Source organism: Cyprinodon variegatus, unplaced genomic scaffold, assembly GCF_000732505.1.
Source record: "Cyprinodon variegatus isolate N-32 unplaced genomic scaffold, C_variegatus-1.0 Scaffold45, whole genome shotgun sequence".
Lineage (NCBI taxonomy): Eukaryota > Metazoa > Chordata > Actinopteri > Cyprinodontiformes > Cyprinodontidae > Cyprinodon > Cyprinodon variegatus.
In genome coordinates, this window is record NW_015150498.1 from 212,460 (window position 1) to 233,423 (window position 20,964).

The following is a 20,964-nucleotide window of genomic DNA, read 5'->3' on the forward strand; positions in this document are numbered from 1 at the left end:
ATAACCAAAAGCAGTTGTGTTTGTCTTTGAGAGCACCTGGCCTGTGCTGAGCTGTTCTCATTTCCTCTGGACTAACTTCACCATAACTTATACTGCATTGATTTTCCCTTTGTTCCCCCCTGTGTTCCTCTACTGTCCAAATGGGAAATGAGTTGCAGGAACACAATAGGTTATCGTTTTTCTTTTGGATTATTGAAATTTCAATTTGAGGGTTTGTGTTTTTGTTTATGCCCTGCGTCAGGCTGGCGACCTGTTCAGGGTTAACCCCGCCTTTTTCCCATAGACTGCTGGAGATAGAAAACGACCCTACCGCAAAATGGATGGATTAATGTTTATGTTTAGTTTAATGTGTGAAAAATATTCGTACTTGTACTCGTCGTCTCCCGCTTTATCCGGAACCGGGTCGCGGGGGCTGCAGACTAAGCAGAGGCTCCCAGACTTCCCTCTCGGCAGACACCTCCTCCAGCTTTGTTGGGGGAAGCCCTAGGCGCTCCCAGGCCAGGCGAGAGACATAGTCTCTCCAGCGTGTCCTGGGTCGTCCCCTGGGCCTCCTCCCAGTGGGACATGCCTGGAACACCTCCCGAGGGAGTGTGAAACATATATTTTTTTTATTTTTCTGAAATCAATATGTTTCAAATTATTAGAAATAAGTATATGATAGAAGGAAATTAACAGTGTGTCGTTATGTTGGTTTTGATTCAATAAGGAGGTACAGAATATTTAACAAAAAAACAACAAAAAAACGAACACACAAAATAAGTGGTAGAAATGATTTACAAGTAATTAGGATGATGAAGTATTTGATCCCGTTCAGCAAAAGGTCTGGATCCAAAGGACTAATTTAGCCAATTAAAAACCGCTTTGACCTCAACTGATTCAGCACACGGGTGCAGCTGATTATTATTTGATTTATGATCGTTCAACATCTTCACCACATTTGAGAATTAAACAAAATTTGAAAGCTGTGAGGGACAAGAGAGTGAATCTAAGAAAGGCAATATTGGTCAGAACCATCAGGAAAAGGCTATGGGAACAGCTGTTGGTGCATTCATTTAGAGATTGCGGAAATGACCGTTAGTCGCCCTCAGCCTGGAGCTCCAATCAACAACTTGGCTCATGGGATGAGGATGATCAGAAGAAAGTTGAGCAATCAGCCCACAAGGGGAACTTGCTAATAATCTGAAGACAGGTTTGGAAACAGAGTGCTTTGTCTGGATTAAAACATTGTGATTTCAAACTGGGGCTGCAAACTACTGCAACAAAAGATGTCTTATGTGTGTCATTTTTTATGAATTTAATCTAGTTTTCTATTGACATGGTGAGTGGGCAATATTCACCTTTTATCACTGTGCAGATGCGTCTGTTTATTACCATAGTTCTTGTATTTGAAGACTAAGTTAAATGTCAAAAAGGACCAAATAAGTATCCCGTAAACAGCACGGAAGTCAGAACATTATGCTTCAAAACAGTTTCTAAGTGAAGCATTTGAGAAGGCCCTTATTCATTGAGTCAGAGTCTTCAAGATTGGCTTTAAATTGGATTCCTATTATAACAGCGATCCCAGAAATACAACATAGGCAATAAAAAAAAAGGGGCGCAAAAATAACTGTGATGAAAATGTGATAATGAAAACTGTAGTACCAGTTGAGTCTGAGGCAGGAACTTGAAGCCTAAAGATAATTTTGTTTAATGATGTTTGTTTACTGTTTCTAAACATCAAAAGTAGGTTATGTGCATTTAAAGTAAATGTAGCTTTTGGAGCTACACAATCTTTGAAGAAACCTTGAAGAAAATGGAATTTATATTTACAGCCAGAATACTTTATGTGAAGCTAACCTAGAAATATTTGTCATCCAGTTCTCAAATTATCTTAATTATGGACACAGCTGCAGGCATGAATGGTTATCTTTAAATTAGTGTGGTAATTATTATGGAGCATTAGGTACCTCAAGGGCATCTTTTGTTCTTTTAAAGATTTAATGAAATTTTTGATTCAGTTTTTCAAAATAAAAATAAAAACATTTTGTAGTTTCATGAGGGAAAAAGCTTTAAAGTGTCTAACCGTAAAGATAGCCCCTATCAGAGTTCATCTGCACTGTGTTTCGGTAGCTGGCTTGTTGTGCTTCTGTAGCCTCTGATTAATGAACGTACCTTTTATCCTCCACAGACTGCCATTCGAGCAAGATGTTGAACACGGAAATGTGGCCCACTTGGGTGACTGCGACGGTAAGAGAAATGATTCCCTGTCGATTTACCTATGTGAAAGTAAATGGGATTATCTTGTATTTGCCTCCTTTTTTTTATATACAGGCTTTGTATCTCTCAGCACAAACAATAAGATAGCAAAAGGGAAAATAAGCCCAGGTCTTTTTATTTTTACAGAAATGCACAAATAACCTCAAAGATGATTCCCAGTTTTCAACAGTGCCCTGTAGTATCTCATTCCTCTGCAGAGTAAACATCTAAATCTAATATGCCACCCTGCTGGTCCCATTTTTTCCTATTTTTGCATAAAAAAGCTATTTTTCTTAAGATTTCTGCTTTTCTGCTAAGCTCTGTATTTTCTAAAAGAAACTAATTACCGGTATGTATAACTTCAGCCTTTTTCCTTTCTACGTATCACTATGAAAATAGATGATTAAAAGCATCTGCTGTAGATACTCAGGGGTTTTTAGGATACCCCCCCTGACATCCTCTCACTTTGATCTTAGTGCTAATTCCAAAGCGTGCAAATTAATCCTTCACTTGTGAAAGTTTCCGGAGTTCATGTACCCGTGCTCCTGGAGAAAAGAGAGATAAATATTTCAGAGAGGGAGTTCGTGTACAAGTCTAATCCTGTTTTAGATGGATGCTCCGTTTGATGCTGTGCTCTCACTTCAGATGCACTGACCAATGAACCACAGGGGGGTGAACCCTGTAATCGGGGGCTGATGCTTAGTCTGTATGTGGAAAAGTTGGGCTAGTTATTTATCTTCACTAAGCCCATGTGTGTCCATTTTACAGAACAAGCGAGGGACATTAATAAAAAAAGATGGCCATACTTCTGAAGAGCTGGAAAACAATTGTCAGCCAGTAAATCCCACATTTCATGTTATGAAACTTTCCTGTTTGCTAAATAATATATTTGAATCTCCTCAAAAAATCAGAGAATTTTCCTACTCAATTTCTACATACTGCGGCTTTCAGCTTGAAATAGTTATATATAAAACTTTGTAATTGGTAGATGAGTGTAATTAGCTTTCATATTTAGTCCTCCACAAGCTTAAGACTAGAACTCTATATTAAATTTTGACCTCATGAAAGAATTTATTAATTATACTCAAGAGGCACTCACCCTCTCTTATAATATGTTAACTTTGTGAGTTATTATTTCGTTTTAAAGGTGGGAATTTTTGTGAAATTTATTAAATTTAAACAATAAAAAAACATGCTGTTCTGATTGTAGCCCAAGGTCATAGTTTGGATCAGTCAGTATTGTTGATTTTCATGTTTTTATGCAAATTAAATTTTTGCTATCTTTATTTCCAACCCACACAGATTAAGTCTGGAAAATGGTATGCTAACTGTTTATGCTATAAACCTGTACATTTTGCTGAGGTAATTACCATCTAAAAACAATCCAGGTAATACCCTTTCATTATTTTTTCACGGGTTTCAGACTTATACAAAAAAAAAAGCTTTTAAAGGTTGTTTAGCTTTTATTTTCTATACATTCATAGTTTGTTATTAGAGAGTACAGAGTCTCGAAGGGATCCTCATATTTTAACTAATGTTGAACATTTATGAGAAATTCATCATGAAATGGCAAAACTCCAACATCATGAAACAATGCTTTCATGATACATTTGTGTTTTTTATGCCCAAATCTAAATTAAAAAGGCTACATTGGCTTACAGATGTAAGTGTGAGAGCCTGACAGAGAGGTTCTATGTTGAGATACAGACTTTTTTGCAGCTATTGTTTATTTTAGAGCAAAGTAACTCAGCTCCATCCACTGTTTTAGTTTTCATCAACTACTCACTCCTATATAGAATATTGTTTAAAGTGGGAACAAAGAGCCACACTTCTCAGGCTTCTTCAACCTCTTCAAGTTTACAATTTAAGCAGAGCCAGACTACATCACCTCTCATGAAGAAGCCTAACTGAATGTGTTTGTGTAAAGTAACAGTCTTACAGAGAAGCCTGATAAAACCTCAAGAACACAATTTATTTAGTGAATGATGAGCAAATGAATAACTGAAAGTTAGAAAAACGTTTGCTCGCTGATCTTGAAAGATTATTTTATAAGAATTAATTTGAAATTAGTTTTATCCATGGTAGTTTTAGACAAATGCAAACTGCTAAATCAGTTTGTTATACCATCATCATCATCATCATCATCATCATCATCATCATCATCATCATCATCATCGTGTTGAATCACACTTTTCTTACTGAAGACCTACCTTAAAATCAGTATATTTTTTCACTTAACCTTTATAAAGCAGATAATCAGTGATGTTATTCGGTTTGTAATTAAGATTTTCTTAGTAAGCATTCGTTATTCACTTTTGGAGCTCAGTGTCTGAATGTTTTGCTAGATCTATTGTTCTGTGTTTTTCTACTTGTCAAAGTGTGCATACTAGTTTTATCTGCAATATCTCTTTGATTTGCTTGAATTGCTTGAACTGTACATTTCTTTTTTTAAAATACATTTTTTACAGATCAACATATTCTATTCAACATACAGATTGGAAATAGAACACATATCTCTGACATAAAATGTAAACAATAAGTTGTGAAATAACAAAAATAGATATTTTGACACTTTTATTAAAATGGCATTTTTGAATCGGTCATGATATGAAAGTTAAAATAGTTGGAATAATAATTTATATTTCATTCTTTTGACCCTGTTTGAATAAACTGATATTGGTTCTACTGTATCTGAACAACTTTAAAGTGTAACTTAATCTAAAGGCGATATTGTGTTTGCGTAGTTTTTTTGATAAAATGATTAGAATAAATGAAAAATAGTGATTACATTAAGAAAAACAAATTATTAAGCAAAAATTTACATATTTCTATAATCTCTGTCTATATTCATCTACCAAGAAGGCAACTATCACTTCTAAAAACAAAAAAATTGTACCAATAATGGGACACTACATGCTCACCCATGGAGTACTTTATTTATGTTTGGAAATTACATCTCTACTATCATGGTCTTTGATTTCTGTCTGTTAATTAAGGTTTTCAGCCTCATTCTGATACATTATATACATACATTCTCCACATTAACATAGAATAGAATAGAATAGAATAGAATAGAATAGAATAGAATAGAATAGAATAGAATAGAATAGAATAGAAAATGCCCTTATCATCCCGCTATGGGGAAATTCTAGTGTTTACAGCAGCAAAAAGATTAAATGGTCACACAAATGTGGAAATTAGAAGAGTGTATAAACATAACATAATAGTCAAGATTCAAAGAGAAAACAAATAAAATATTGTACTGTAAGGTGTACCTGGAGAATAAATAGCCAATATACAGCTGTGGACATTTGTACAGTAATGGATTTTTGAAAATAACAGCAACACCAGAGATGTCCAAAATGATAGCAGCATCTTATCTGTACATAAATGTAGAGAATTTTATTCTGCATTTATGCTGCTTTCTCTACTGTTGCTCAACACCTGTCTGTCCTCTGCAGAATCACCCCTATAAAAAAAGTGCAGCAGAATAAACAATTTACTGTGTGTAACTTGAATTCCAAAATAATATCTTGTAAAAAGAAAGCATCTATTAAATACATCTGCGGCTGAACCCATTGGCAGCCATTTTCATTTGGTAAGAATGTCTACAGTGGATCAGCAGGTGAGACAATGTGAAGATGATGTAATTTTCCAGATCATTGACTCTGACGGAGCAAGTGGGCCTTTTGCTAAGAACTGGCACTCGTATCACTTTCAGTGTAGTTTCAGGTTTAAGTCCATAACATCTTCATGAGGCCCAGGAGCATGAGAAGAGCTCAGCTCTTTGCTTGTCCTGTTTAGGAGATGCGCTGCTCTCCGGACCTGCCTTTAAGTAATATTTGGGCTCATTTTGCAGCCATCTGAGTTGATTGAGTGAAATATTGTTTACAATGATGGGATCAGTTATTTTGAGCCATTTTTCTAAACTTATTCTCACGGGTTATGACCCATTTTGTCATCAAATGTCTTTTTAAATTTGAAACGTTCCTTGTCATATCTGCTCATGTTAATACATTCTGGGCTTAGATCGTTACAGCCATCTGGAAGACATAGAGGCACAGTTTTAAGAAGCCTGTTATGACAAACTGTCACTGACACATCCAAGACTTTGAAAACTGGCTGCTTACTCTCTCTGGGTTTGTCTCTGATCTTCTCTTTATTGTGGGTCTTGTTCTTCATGTATTCAGGACACATACTCTGGATCTTTGTACTTATAAACGCGTTCACACAGGATTTGTGCACGTTAACACAAACCCTTTGAAATATTTCCTGCTGAATATTTCATGTCTCCTGTAATTGGCTCATTTCACCTGTCTGTATCTTGACCCACTAGATGAGAGCAGAGTTTTGGTCTGGCTGGTTTATCTCTTTCTGGGAAAAGTTTAGCCAATTCATTTTCACTCTGCCTTTGCTCATATTTTTTTACTCTCTGAGTCAATCTGTCACTGCAAGTCGAGCTATTTTTTTTTTTTTTTTTTTATCTCTGGCCTCCAGTCACTTATCAAAAGCTGTGATGTGAAAAAAAATGAAATATAAAATAAAACTTTAAAAGACAAGATTCATTGAAATCAGAGCTTTATAGAAAAACGTGAGTCTCTTAGGTTAATCTAAGAAAATCTAAAAATAAAAAGCCACACAAATGTTTTTGTACCTGATCCAGTTACCCAAAGTGCAGGCATGAGATTAGATTTATCTTTAATTACCAGTTATATAATCCAACTTTATTATATTTCTGTTTTAGCTATTCTTTATTTGTTTTCGTATTCAAATTTAACTTGGTGTGATGTTTTATTTACAAATATGATAGCATTTAGTTAAATATACCATCCTTCTTTTAACATTTTTACCTGCAAATTATTAAAGTTTGATACCAAGTCTCAGTTAATGATAAATAAATCATTTCACCCATACAAGAGCAAATTAGCTGTACATTCACATTTTCTTCCTGACCAGCCAGTAAATTAATAGGTTATTTTAATCCAACTAAGAAATTTAGGATTTGTTAAAATATGTGTATATTTTCTATTAAAAGCAAACTCCCCATTCTTTATTTTTTTCAATAATTTTTCTTCTTGAGGTTAAGTTTATTATATTTAAAGTTTTGAACTTATACTTTTGTTTTTTCTTGTTCCTGTACAATATAGTTCCTCCTTTTCTTCTCTGTGCCTCCCTTTCCACTCATTTCTCTGCTGTTTCAGTCGGGACTGCACTGATTCACAGCAGCCTTGTCGTCAGACCACAAAGGGAGATGGATGGACGGCCTTACTTAGAGCCCAGCTAACTGCCTCTACTCTCCCTTTAACCAGGGAGAAGCAGTTGCTGGAAGGAGAATCGATTTTCATCTCCTTTCTGGCTGATGGCAGGCGAATAGATATCAAGGGTGATGCTGCAAGGGGGAAAGGAATGGGGCTGAGAAGAGCAAGTGTGGAGAGAGGAAGACGGGTAAATCAAATGGAGAACTAAAGGGCACGGCGAAAGGGAAGGAGGAAGAGATTGAGAGATCATAAGACGAAGGAAAACTTTAAGGTTGGAAAGGGTGAACTGGTTCAGGGGATAAGAAGCAAGAATGTTGGAAAGAAGCAGCAAGATTACAGAAATAGTGATGTTGTGAAAATATATATGATGAGGGCAAGACAATCACTTATGTTTGTATCTGTAATTTATGCAACCTTTTATTAGGCATATCTTGTCTTTTTTAGAGTCCCATGAAAAAGAAAAAATCTACCTACTTGTATTCTTCCTTATTCTCATAAAGGTATAGAGGACGATCTTTTATTTCCGGATGGATCACCTTAGTAAGTGGTCCTTCTAATTGTCTGTTCACTATATATTCACCGCTCTATATAGTGATTGAGGGATTTAGGGGTTAGGGTGGAATAGCAACCTTTAAACAGAGGGTGCACAAGGAGAAATGGGCTTGTGCATGCCCTCAAACTGTTCAATAGGCATACCCTCTCGGGAGCGGGTACAGGGTTGTGCATGTGCATTATTTTTTTTTTTTTTTAAGCGGAGAGGGCTGGTCTTTTAAAAAATGCATGAAAATCCTCCAAAATACCTTTAATTGTGACAATTTACTGCAATAAAAACAAAGGTCTTTTTTCTTCAGTAATCATTTTTCTAAGGGGTAAAATCTGCCATCCAAATCAATCCAAAGTAGATAGATTAGCTTATAAAAGCTCCCTGTTTGCTTTTAAAAGCTGCCTCCTGCTGTCAAATAGTTAAGAAAACTGCAAGGAGGCGAGAGCAGCATCTGTTTTTTTGATTGTTCATCCGGGCTGTGATGACAAATTGGCTATGAGTGCCACTGCTGTCTCCTGTGTCACAGTACTGCCACTGGCCTCCTCAGCTGGCCTGCTTCCAGGCTGTAACTCTGTCAATTCGCTGTAAGCCACCTGCTTCACCCCCTCTTAATCTCTTCTTTTCATTATCCTACTTCTTGTGCACCTCTGTTTATTCATCTTAACTTTTCATCATTCCCTTTTGTTTCACATCTTTTATAAGAGAACCAGGAAAACTAGGATAATATTGCCGAATGTGTCACTAAGGGAATGTCTTTTTGCTGCGTCAGAAGACCACAATGAAGGATCAGTTTCATAATGGGAAACTGGGAGAGTTGAGTATTGACTTGTGGTTACAAGCAACAGTAATGCAGTTATTGGACAGTAAAACAAATCACCTTACCCCTGCTTGCAACACAGCTAGATATTAGGTTGTAGAATAGACGTGCCCTTCCTGTAGAACTGATGTGATCAAAGCATGCTTTAGGGGCATTAAATCCAGTTGAGATAAAATGTTGTGGGAGGCGCACTCCTGATGAAAGAGGGGAGGTCAGCGAATCGTCTGGATTCAATTATGCTTGTGTTTGTGCACAATGCACTGTTAATCTATTAGTCTCTGGGTTTTACCTCCTTTAAGCTTCTGAGATTGTTTCTGATTGGTACTCCCAAACAAACACGCAGGCACTGTAATAAATGAGGTACTCTAAGTAAAAACACTGGTGTTTGCTCTGAAATCTTTAAGAAACCCATCTTTTAGTTTTAGAAGTTTCAGTAAAACAAAAATAGGTGACCATGTTTTACTGTAGAGGGAAAAACCTCAAAATAAGATTGGTTACCAGTATTTTAAACAAGAGTTAAACAAAGTTTAAAAAGTTAATTTTAAAACAAATAAAAGTTGGTGCAGCTGCAGAAAGAATTTACTGATAGAAAGTAACTAATAAAGCAGCATCTGCCATCACTATTGTTAATTAAATTAAATTAAATATATTTATTTAGTGCCAATTCCTAACACATATCATTTCAAGGCACTTTACAGAAACATTTCAACCAGATCATACACCAGCTGATTGCATCGACTCATTGACTTGAAGGCAATCCTTCACATAAAGCAGGATGTGGTGAGAGTGGAGAGGAAAAACTCCCTTTTAACAGGAAAAAACCTCCAGCAGAACCAGGCTCAGTGTGAGCAGCCATCTGATGAGACTGACTGGGGTTCAAGGAGACAGAAGCAGACATACAGAAAGAAGCAGATATTTAAAAGGGAACTGTCAACCAGCTCCAAAGGCAGTCCGTCTAGGAAACACAAAGCCAGGCAGACAAGCTCCGAGCCAGCTCCCATGTCAGAGGATGAAATGGGCTTGTAGTGAACTGCAGTATGGAAAAAAGGGCTGAATGTCTGTAAAGATGCAGACTCCAAACAAGCTACCTGAAGCACCCAAACGAGCCAGCCAGTGACACTATACACACCAAGCTAACATATCAATAAGCTAAACATGTTTATTTAGAGAATAGTTCGCTGAATACTAGGACAATGTCAGCATATCTACTGTTTATCGTATGACTCATGGATGTTTTGCTTTGTTTCATCGCTGTTTCAAGTCAACAGGTACTGTTGTGGCTATTCATGTTAACATTTTGTAAACTACAAGTTCCTTTTATTTCGATTTCTGTTCTGTTTTATTTTGTAGACAAAATATATATAAGTTACATAGTTTAAAACCAAGATCTATCATTTTTATATTTGGAACTCTTTGGATTATTACTCAATTTTAAACCCTTCCATTAATTTAGAAAATTAGGAACACAGTGCAGGGGAAGAAAGATGGGTTTTTTTGTCGTTGTTCAAATGTCTGGTGTGAGGAAGGGAGGTGGTAAAAAGATTTTCTAACCATTTTGATCATATTTGAAGGCTCTAACAGCAGATTAAGTTAACTTTCATTTTTATCTAAGCTGTAAGATATTAGTTACATTTTAGTTGCAATATATTAGGATTTTAGTTATATTTTGTCTTGGGGTTTTTTCTGGAAATATAAAAACATAAATTTTTCAAATCAGAAGTGCATATAAGGGGCAAACCACCTAAGGCCATATAAAACTAAATGCAGTCTGAGGTTAGTTTGAACTAAGGACTTTAACTTTAGTAATTGTCTAAATTGAGCCTGATAACTCTTTTTTTTCTTCAGTTAACAATGGTTGGCCTTTTTATAAACTGAAATAGAAAATATATTAATGAATTACTAAATTAGATCTCTGGTACTTTTCAAGGACAGATTTTTATTCATTTACAGTAAGACCTAAATATCAGTTCACACTAAGAAGAGATATATTTTTTATAGACTAAAACAGAGAGACACAAGTTGTCAGTAATGTATGTAAGATACCTAACATGTAATCTGATATTTTATTTTCTATGAGAATAAAAAAAATAAAGCCAGTCGTTGTACCTTAAGGGAAATCCTTGAAACATTTATTTAGTTTTTCAGTTGTTTTTTCTGTATTCATATTTTTTTGCTCAAAGAACTGGAAAAACACTTGACATCATTTTCTTTGACTGAAATTGCTTCTGACTTGTGATTTTATTTTCCTCCCTTTTATAAAATATTCATCTATTAATCCCTTTCAGGTCTGTATTCTGCCTCTACTAAGCATGTGATGAATACTCTGACTATTCAAGGTCAGAAAACCAGCTAAAATTGGCACTTAAACTTAAAGGTGCATATTACTGTTCCTCATAATATAAAGACGTCCAAAATCGTGATAAAATATGGTAATATACACGGCGCATTCATCTTGGTGGTATTTTGTTCTTTTTAAGCATGAATGTAATTCAGGCACAGGCATGATGAGCAGACATAAACATGCACTAATGTAGACACATAGACACAAATTGAGTGCCATCTTCGCCGTGAAACTTATCAAAATGCCAAACAGTGACAGATGACGAGCCCAACTTCCCCACAATGCCTCATGGTAGAGTGACAGCTCTGCGTGGTCAGGGACCAGCATATAATAATAATCATATAAACTGATCTACAGCAGCTCAGTTCTAGTAAATCCTCCCCACAGCGTCCTATTAGAACATCAAGGAAAAATGACTGCTATAAACTCCAATTAAAAACCCACATATATAATAATTATAGGTCAATATTTCTCTGTTTGATTTGAGCTGACCTTCCTTCACTAGTTCCATTATTTGGCTCCGTGAGATCCCAGTCCTTTCAGGAATATTTGCTTTATCTTCTTTGTTCTCACATTACAAATTTTCCTCACATAACCTCAAAACTGTGCAAAATATTTTTTCGTGACCACTGTCCTCCTGCGTGGCCATTTTGGTAAATAACATAAAGTTTCATGTTAGAAACTTGATCTCACCACTTCTTTTTTTTTTTTTTTTTGCAGCAACTTTTTACTTTGTTATGTTCTGCTCTGAATGTTTTATGCTAAAGTTATATTTCTGGAGTTAGGAAAGACAAATTACAAGGATAAAACTTTAATCAATTGATTCAGGAATCCATACTTTACTGACAAAAACCTCCAAACTGTTTTTCCTTGTGTACACACCAGCGATGAGCAAGTGTGAACATGCTTCTGACAGACGGTTGTAGGCTGTTTATATTGTAATGAGTTTGATTCTGTCCAACAATCAACAGACCATATAGAGTGTCAGATCCACTTGCTGCATGTTGTCACCACATGTCGATTGGCTGCCTTCAGCTTTCGCATGTGGTGACCTTTGCTGACAGGCCAATCAGTTACAGCCTAAACAAGGACTGAATCCTTGGCATACTGCCAGGTTCACTCTTTTAATTTACTGCGAGGTGATAATAATTATAAAGGATGGTTCATGCACACAAATCTTGTACTGGGATCTTGATATTCTACATTAGCACCAAGCTTCATGTTCCTTTTTTGTTATTTATTTTTGTTGTTTTGTTAAGGAAATGTTCCTTTTTTTTTTTTTTGGTGCTTAAAACACCTTAAGGTGCTGGTCAACAAATTTTTTTTTTTTTTTTTTGCCCTTTTTTTACACTTAAATGTTTCAAATTATTAAACGACATTTAATAACAATGATAACCACATAAAAAAACTATTCAAATTAACTAGGTCCAGTTTTAAAAAGTCAGTCTGTCCGCTAATACTGTATAAGGTAATTGTATTAACTGGCAATGAGTCGCCTACATCAATGTGAAGAAATTCTGATTTACTTTTATTTATTTATTTTTCATTGAAAAAAAAAATTTAGTTTTTTTTTTTACATAAATTGCTTGTTTGAACTTCAAACCACAGCTTATTAAATGGAATTAAGTTGCAACCTTAAAGAGGCCTCTCCTAAACTTCTGTTTTATTATTCATAAGTAGACACTCTATTGCACTTTTGATGATTATCCCATTGCATTACAAAAAATTCCTTGAGCTTAATGTCACAAATTGAGAAATTTAGAATTTCTAGTAGAGTAGAATTTATGGTTCCATAAAAAAAAAAAAAAAATGTCCAGGTCCTAACTGACACAACCTAAAACAATCACACTTCCACCACCATACATGACAATGTAATAATAATCTGTGGGTTGGTTAATGGTTCATACTTGCTTGGGTCTCAAAGCCTTAAACATGGCTTTGTAAAGCTTACTTAACTGATTTGAAATTTTAAATCTAAGTAGGTAAATTTTCAAAAAGTAAGTCCATTTTTTTTTTTTTTGAATTAAGCAGGTAAGTGCGACTCTTTGCCAATGGTTAAGACAATTTACATTTGAAATAAGAAAAAACAACAACTATATTGTCTCATTTTAGGTCCATAATATCTTATTATGTTATTTTAAGTATAAAAATACCCATTCCTTGACAGGCTATCTTATTTACCGACTCAAATTAGAGTTGAATGCATTTATAAAAATAAAAAAAATTCTGCTGAGTTTTCTTTAGTTGTGTACTCTTACATTTCCTTGAAAAATTGTTGCCTGATGTCTTGCTTTTAAGGACATAATATAACATTTTATTTTGCCTACGTCCTATTTAAAAAGCTGTTAAAACCTAACTCTGTTATCCAAGGTTATTCACTGTTATTTAATGATTTGAGAAGCAGACAGGCAGGTCACTTTGGATATTTATTGTGTTACTCAATAACTAAATCATTATCAGAAAACTGTGTTTTCTATTTACTTTGATCATCTTTTCCTGATACAGTTACTTGTTTATTAGTTAAAAAAAAAAAAAAACATGAGACAAACCTTGTTTAGCCAACTGTAATCTGCCTACCCAGCTGTTAACTAGGTTTTCAGTTGTTATTAGGATGATGTGAGTTTAGGAAGTTAGACTCTATATCTGCAGGAGCATCAGTTTCCTCAAATCTTTGTTCCCTTGATTAAAAAACAGAAGGTAGCAATCCAAGCTGGCACACAAACCTCTCAGTCACACATGCAGGTTGGCCACCCATTTTGGTTTGAACTCTCTGAGCTGTAACGACACAACTAGTGTTGCTGCATTGTAGCTACAGATGGAAGCAATTATGGTGCTGTGAAAATATTTCGTAAAGAAAAGCAGTGTTTTGACCGGTTGAATAGCGGGTAGGCAGTTACTCAGTAAATGAGGTCCAGTGAAACATCAATGAGGTGTGAGCAGACTTGAGATTCCTTGCGGTGTCACGTCAGAGCGTGTGGCGATCAACGCAGAGCCAGGTCACACTCCAGCTTTCTGCCGGGTGGTTTTAATAGCGTGGGAGGCTTCCTATAGGAAAGAAAATTAGTTGCCAAATTACGACAGCAGGCTCATCTAACTCCTCTCTAATTGCTGCGGTCTAGAGGGGGAGGCTGGTGCTGAGGTGTAGAGGAGGGAGCTGACAAAACCTACAGTTCTTTGGATTTACACAACAGCTTGTTAAAACACTGAGTTTTAGGTCTGCTGATAATACATGCGTTGTCTTTTAGCCAGAGCCCAAAAGAGAGAGGAAACAAAAAAAAAAAAACATTAAAAAAGCAGAATGTTTGTGCAATTTCCTCTGTACAAATTCTTCCTTGAAGACAAAAAAATTCTTGACTCTTTGAACTAGTGCCTTTAGTCTAAAACCCTGAAGGCCTGCTGTCCTGCTACTGTAATTTCAGATTTTTCCCTTTTCCTTAAACCCCCCCGAATCAAATGGCTAAACCACATGCAGTCAACCTTTACTAGTCAAGCTATGTGCACAGTACCAGGAGGAAATGCTGCCTGATTTAATATGCCATACTTTAGTGTTACAGACTTCTGTGCACAGTTACCAATCTGAGCACACATCGAGACTGGTCTGGAGCATTTACATTTCACACACGCTCATACCTGCCTGATACAGACTCAACTCTGACAAACTCTTATTCGTTAAATGCACAACTCCTTTGTATGTGCGCTGAGCTCTGCCCCAGTGGTGCGTTCAGCCTGCTCCTTGCTTTTTCAACATCGCCTGTCTTCTTCATTCCTGCCCTTGTGACTTAATCAAACCACATGTCTCATAAATTTTCTTTAAACTTCCTCAAAGCAATCTGAATATTAGGCACCGAATATACCTTGTGTTATTTTACTGTAGATTTTTGGATAAAAACGCATAGGAAATTGCAAGTGGACCTTCTTTGAATAGTTCTGTCGTTGGTCCTCTATTTGTATTACTCCAAGGATTGAAATGTTTCTTTATATTGTCATATTTCCTTGTTTCCTTTCAGTGTTTTAATATATATGTATGGCTGCTAATCTTTTCCATACCCTCACTCTAAATAAGCAAAGAGCTCTCTGGGTGTTGCACTATCCTGAGTAACAGACTGCCTAAAAAAATATTATCCATTCATTGCTATAGAGCCAGTAAAGGCTTTCCCATCTACATTACTACCAGTAAGGAAGTAAATAGTTAGTGACAGGGCATATATCATAAAATATTCACAAAAAAAAGGTTGGGAATGCTATGAAAAATATTCTGAATGTAAACAATGTCCATTTTAATCTTTAAATAACTACCAAATATTAGTCAGCCCTGATCGTTTATTTTAATATTGATTCTAATTCTTGAATAAGCAGAATGGAGAATATCTAAGGAATTGTATCTAAAACACAAAGCTGTATATAGTGGTTATAATTATTTATACAGAAAAAAAATAGTATCTCTAAAAAATATATGTGAGCATTAGTAAACAAGAATTATGTACAATTTACTTTTTTTAATATAATACCAGCACTAATTTAAAGCTATTTTAATTTCTGGGTGTGACTATGAGCCTCCAATAGGTCATACTGGAGTTTGAGGCCGCTGCCCTGAACTGTTGCTCCACTTAAAATACAGAAAATCCAATTAAACTCAAAACAGTGCAGTAGTACGAAAAGGATATCCAATTCTAAAATATCAAGGGCTAAAATATACAAATATTTAAAATATGGTGTGATTTATTTTTCTTTCAGCCACAGTAGACTTAGGCTACTCTAAACATTTGAACTTTGAACATTTCATTAAGTACTGCTTGGTTCATCACCTGAAAAGGGATAGAAAATATTGTATAAAAATAGCAATCATATCCATCTACCCAAACTAACCAGCCCAGCAAGAAGAGTAATAATCACAGAAGCAGCCTAGAGGTCCATGAGAACTCCTGAGGAGGTGAAGAGGTCCACAGCTCTAGTGGAAGAATCTGTTGACAGGATAACTCCACATGTCAGGTATTTAGGAAAAAGTGACACAAAGAAGCCACTGATGAAAGAGCTATAAGAGGTCCAGTTTAAGAGGGGCTAAGACATGGACAGGGTGGAGCAAGAGTGTGAAAGAATATGCTCTTGTCAGATGAAAATAAAACTAAATTTTTTTTTTGCAAACGTAGAAAACGCAGTTTGAAACTAAAATTGCAAATCAGCATGAACCTCCCATCCCCAAAGTGAAACAAGATCACCTTCACACAAGAAAACTATGTTCACTTCCCAATTATGCATTCAATTTTGATGGTCTGCCGCATAAATTTTGAAAAAAGAGAGACAGTAGTATAACCTGTCAAAATCTTAAAAAAAAAAAAAAGTTATAGGAAAACTTGTGCAAAGACTTGTAGACATTTAATTCAAAGCATTCAAAAATAGGAAAAAAATCAAGAAAAGCCCCAATGTGTTATTTCCATCGACATCTTATAGTCAGACTTTAGTCTGTTTCCACAAATGCAAATCCCATTCATTTAAAATTATTAATAGCAATTTCAAAGGCAATCATAAAGATTGAGACTTTCAGTTCATAGGTTATATTAATAAGATACATATAGATTATATATTTATGTCAGTAAATCCAGGAAATTATTATACCTTAAACAAAACGTTGTGGTATGTGCATTTTTTGAGACATCTTGAGAAACTCTGAAATAAGAGCTTTGTCTTGAGCTCTTGGAAAGCTTGGTAAGATGCATGAACTCCTGTAGGCTTCCACTCTTTCATCTGATCTCTTCGTCTGAGTCCTTCCTCTGCTCCTTACATCTTCCTCTGCACAGCATGTGCCTCAGAAAGAGCCTTGAAAAACACGAGGGGGCTGGCTTACCCTTCAGCAAGCTGCAGGTCCTTGCTGATAGATGGGTCTTTTCAAGGACGCGTTGAAATGAGTTTGTGTGTTTTGGATTCCTCACAAAACAGCCTACAGTTACAACTCATGACCCTTGACTAAGGTTTGTAAATCCTGAATGTCGTTTATAACTGAAATAAATCTTTGAAATTATTGGAACGTCCCCACAGTCCTTTTTATCTTTTCAGAAAAAGTATGAATCATATCTCATTTCTGCCATGATATTTCTGTTCTAAAAACAATCATTAGGTGCCTTGAAGAGTACCTTAAGGACAATTTAAAAAACCTTTCTCTGATTGCAGAACACTAAATTAACCACTTCTTTTATCTAAACTGAAAACAAAGTGATTATATTAGCTATTTGAGCTGAAAGTACTTTTTTTTTTCTAATCCCCTATGGTACTATTCCATTGTTTGTATATACATAATTATGAGAAAGTAGAACTTCAATTAAAGTAAAACAAACTGATGATGTAGATAATTTGTCCAGAAGTCATTAGAGCCATAGCTGTGGGCAGGAATGACCATCTGGGCTGGTTCATTTTGTAGCGGAGCTAAACAGTCCAACACCTGTAGATATGTTCCTGTTTTTATCACATTGTTATGTGCAGGGTGTGCAGTGTTTTCCATTATGCTCGGCAACTCCTCTATATTCTGCTTTGAGTGAGCTCAAGAGCCTCTGTGCAACTCTCCACACCACAGATCCAGCCTCCTTTACCTTCCTAGATTTCATTCAGTCATCTGCTCTGATGTTGCTCTGCAAAAACATTATGGGAAGAGGAAGGCACTCAAGACCTGTAGAATAAATGAAACATCCTGAAGATCACTTTGATTCACCCTATTGGCTTTCTGCACAAATGGGCTACCTATTCTTGCAGCACCATTATCCTGTTGTAAGCCCTTCCCTACATGAATGCATATTTTCATTTAACTGATTTTTTTGGACCTATCTATGACCACAAGTTCTCCTTTGTGACAAATGTAGCTCAGTTAGTAGAAGGACAGTCTTTTTATCAACGGCTTTTGGCCTAAGATACTTAATTAGTCTTATATGCAGAGTACTAGGAAGGCCATTCTCTCCTGGTTTAATGTTTTTTTGTTTATCACTGAGGCAGAAATCCCCCAAAATCTGTTAAATTAACTCTGCATTCTGTAACTCTTTCCTTTTTTTACTACATATGAGCATCACTAACCTTCTTTCACACCTCTACTTACTCTCTTTCCTCCACAGACTCATTTGCTTTCACCCAGTGTTTGCTCCTCTTCTCTGTGACACATCCTCGGAGTTCTCTCTCTGTCACTTCTCCCGATCCTTTTTCCTCCATTCGTTTTTCCATCAGCCCCTTTCTCTCACCTTAAAGCCCAAAGTTTACCGCAGTGCCTTAGTATTGATTAGCTCAAGCTCTCTGTAGTCCAGACAGGTGCAGTGACCCTGCGCTAATTATTCGGCTCGAGTCACACACCCTAATAGTGTGTCCGTTCTAAGGTATTTTGGCCCCGTGTCACAGAGGAGACATCTCATTAAAAGTGATTTGTAAATTACCACAGGTGGAGGAAGGAATGAGGCGAGGGCAGCTCAGTCACCCACCCAGATGGTGCACCGCCCAAACATGAGGCATAAGGGTTTAATCATTCTGTTGGAATTTTTATTAAATCTGAATAAATTGACTCTAGGAGCGTGAGCATAAAACTACACTCTTAACCGTGTTTTGGGGTTTTTTTTGGGTAGGCGTATAGTATTGCAAGGTAGATGACTCTGGATGATTTGATGTATGGCTGCAGCAGGTGGAAGAGATTAAGTTGAAACTACCATAAATTAGGAATGAAATATTATATGAGCCCTCAGGACAGACCATTAGACTCATTCCCTCTGCACCCACTTTTTAATTCATTACCTATGACATATTTTAAAATATTTGTTTTTACTCTCCACAGTATACATTAGGTTTGCAAAGTCTACACCGTAGGTTAATTCACACGTCTAAAAGTGTTTTAACTCCATTTAAAATGCCAGATTTTTGTGATTCAAAGAGACAATGGCATGATAAATCCAATCAAACCTTTTTTTCCCAAATAAAGCTGCATTTTTCATGTCCCACTCAACTGAAATGTGAATAAATTTTAAGGGTTTAAAATGTTTAAAAGTTGCCACAACAGTATTTTCATTAGTGAGAACACCTTTAGACTAATACTTTATTGGGATTTTTTTTAGTACCTCTCTTGTCCACAATCTTTTTCTTCATTTGTTGTGAGTTTAGTTCTCGGCGTTTAATAACATCTTCCCAAAAATGTCAATTTCCTTCTTGTGAATTAAATCTTTGAACATATTCTTGGAGCAAAACAGTTTTCATTGGATTTCACGAAAAAGAAACCAAGTTTCTTCGCAAGTAAAATAACCTCAGGTCATAATTCTGCCACCATCGGATTTTATTGGAGAGTTTCTGTTTTTCTTTAGATTTTCTGTCAAATATTATTTTTTAGAATTGGAGTTCAAAGTCTAACTTTGATTTTATCAGACCACAAATTACTCTTCCACTAATGTTAAGAAGTTTTTTTTTTTAAGATATTTAACATCTCTTCTTAGGAGACTTCTTGCTTTGAACATAAATAAGGCTTAAAAACTCTAGTCAAAATAATCACTCTAATTGGATCACGGTCCATTAAAGGGGTTGTAAGGTCATATGATCAACGGCTGTACCCTTTAATGAGTTAAATATTAGGGTTGTTCAACTAATGAAGTTTACTGGGAACACTTTTGCTCGAAGCAGCCAACATTATTAGTTGGATTGCTCTGATCTTATTTTCCAAGCCTAATGCTTACAATCCATGTTAACAACTTAAGAACAAGAGAACTTATTTATAAGATTTTAGTCAAGCTTGGAAGTTTTCTTTTAAAGAAAATGTTTCCGACAAAGAGATAATGAGCGATTTAATTTCATGTAGCCCTGGGACAGTATACCCCGTCTATAACCATTATCAGTGTTTTTTTTTTTAATAAATTTTAGAGAAATATCCAGTTTCCCCAGTCCCATTGTTGTGCAGAATATTTTTTTTTAAACCCTCTTCACTGTCCTCCTAAGTCCACTATCCTCCTGTGGATTTATTGAGTTCTTCACCTGACTGATACTCTTGTCCATTATTATCTTGTGCAGATTTGGGTCCCTCAGAGTAAACTATGTCTGTAGCTAAAAAAATGCAAATTAGTATATCTAATGAGAATTCTACTCGAACAGTTCAGTGTCTGAATAATCAGAGTAATTTGACTATAAATGCTGATGAAGATTCTCAGTCATCCAGGTCATAGTCATTCCGTAAAAGTTTAAAAAAAAAAAAACAATCCACTGGACTTGGTTTCCAAGATTTGAAGATGTTTCACTACCTCTCCAGGAAACTTTCTCAATTCAAATGTGACTATATGGTAGGTGTGGAACGGTTCACAAAATCCACGGTTCGGTTCGGTTCACGGTTTCGTTGTTACGGTTTTCGGTTTGGTTCGGTATATGTTTTTTGTTAAACCGAAAAATAAAAAAAATTATAAAAATTATAGAAATTAATGAATTTGTTTTTTTATGAAATTAATGAAAAAATCAAAAAAAATGAATGAATTGTAATTATTTTTAATGATTCGCGGAAACCATGGATCATTTCCACATGTTTTGCTGCTTTGAATTTAATCATCTCGCGCATGCCCTCCACGATCTACAAGGAACTCAAAGCGGAGCGGACGGGAGCCACAGTGGAGGCTGTAGGCTTTGCGATGGAGTATGTAGGATTTCGGGGTTAGCCTGACATGTTGGTCATGTTGCTGTTAGCATAAACAAGACGTGTTGCGCAATGCTTGCACACTGTTGCACTTTTATCCACAACTTTCTTTCCGCCGTCATCGTAGGTCACTCTAAATGCAAA

At 35.8% G+C, this 20,964-nt stretch overlaps 1 protein-coding gene across 1 annotated transcript in view; it reads left to right on the forward strand.

Annotated features, from left to right (window-relative positions):
- The window catches only part of sema6b (sema domain, transmembrane domain (TM), and cytoplasmic domain, (semaphorin) 6B), a 195,888-nt gene that overhangs the window by 155,714 nt on the left and 19,210 nt on the right, over positions 1-20,964 (forward strand). Inside the window, exon 16 of the mRNA XM_015370359.1 lies at positions 2,168-2,226. Within this exon, the coding sequence (XP_015225845.1) occupies positions 2,168-2,226 (59 nt within the window). The remainder of the gene's footprint in view (positions 1-2,167; positions 2,227-20,964) is intronic.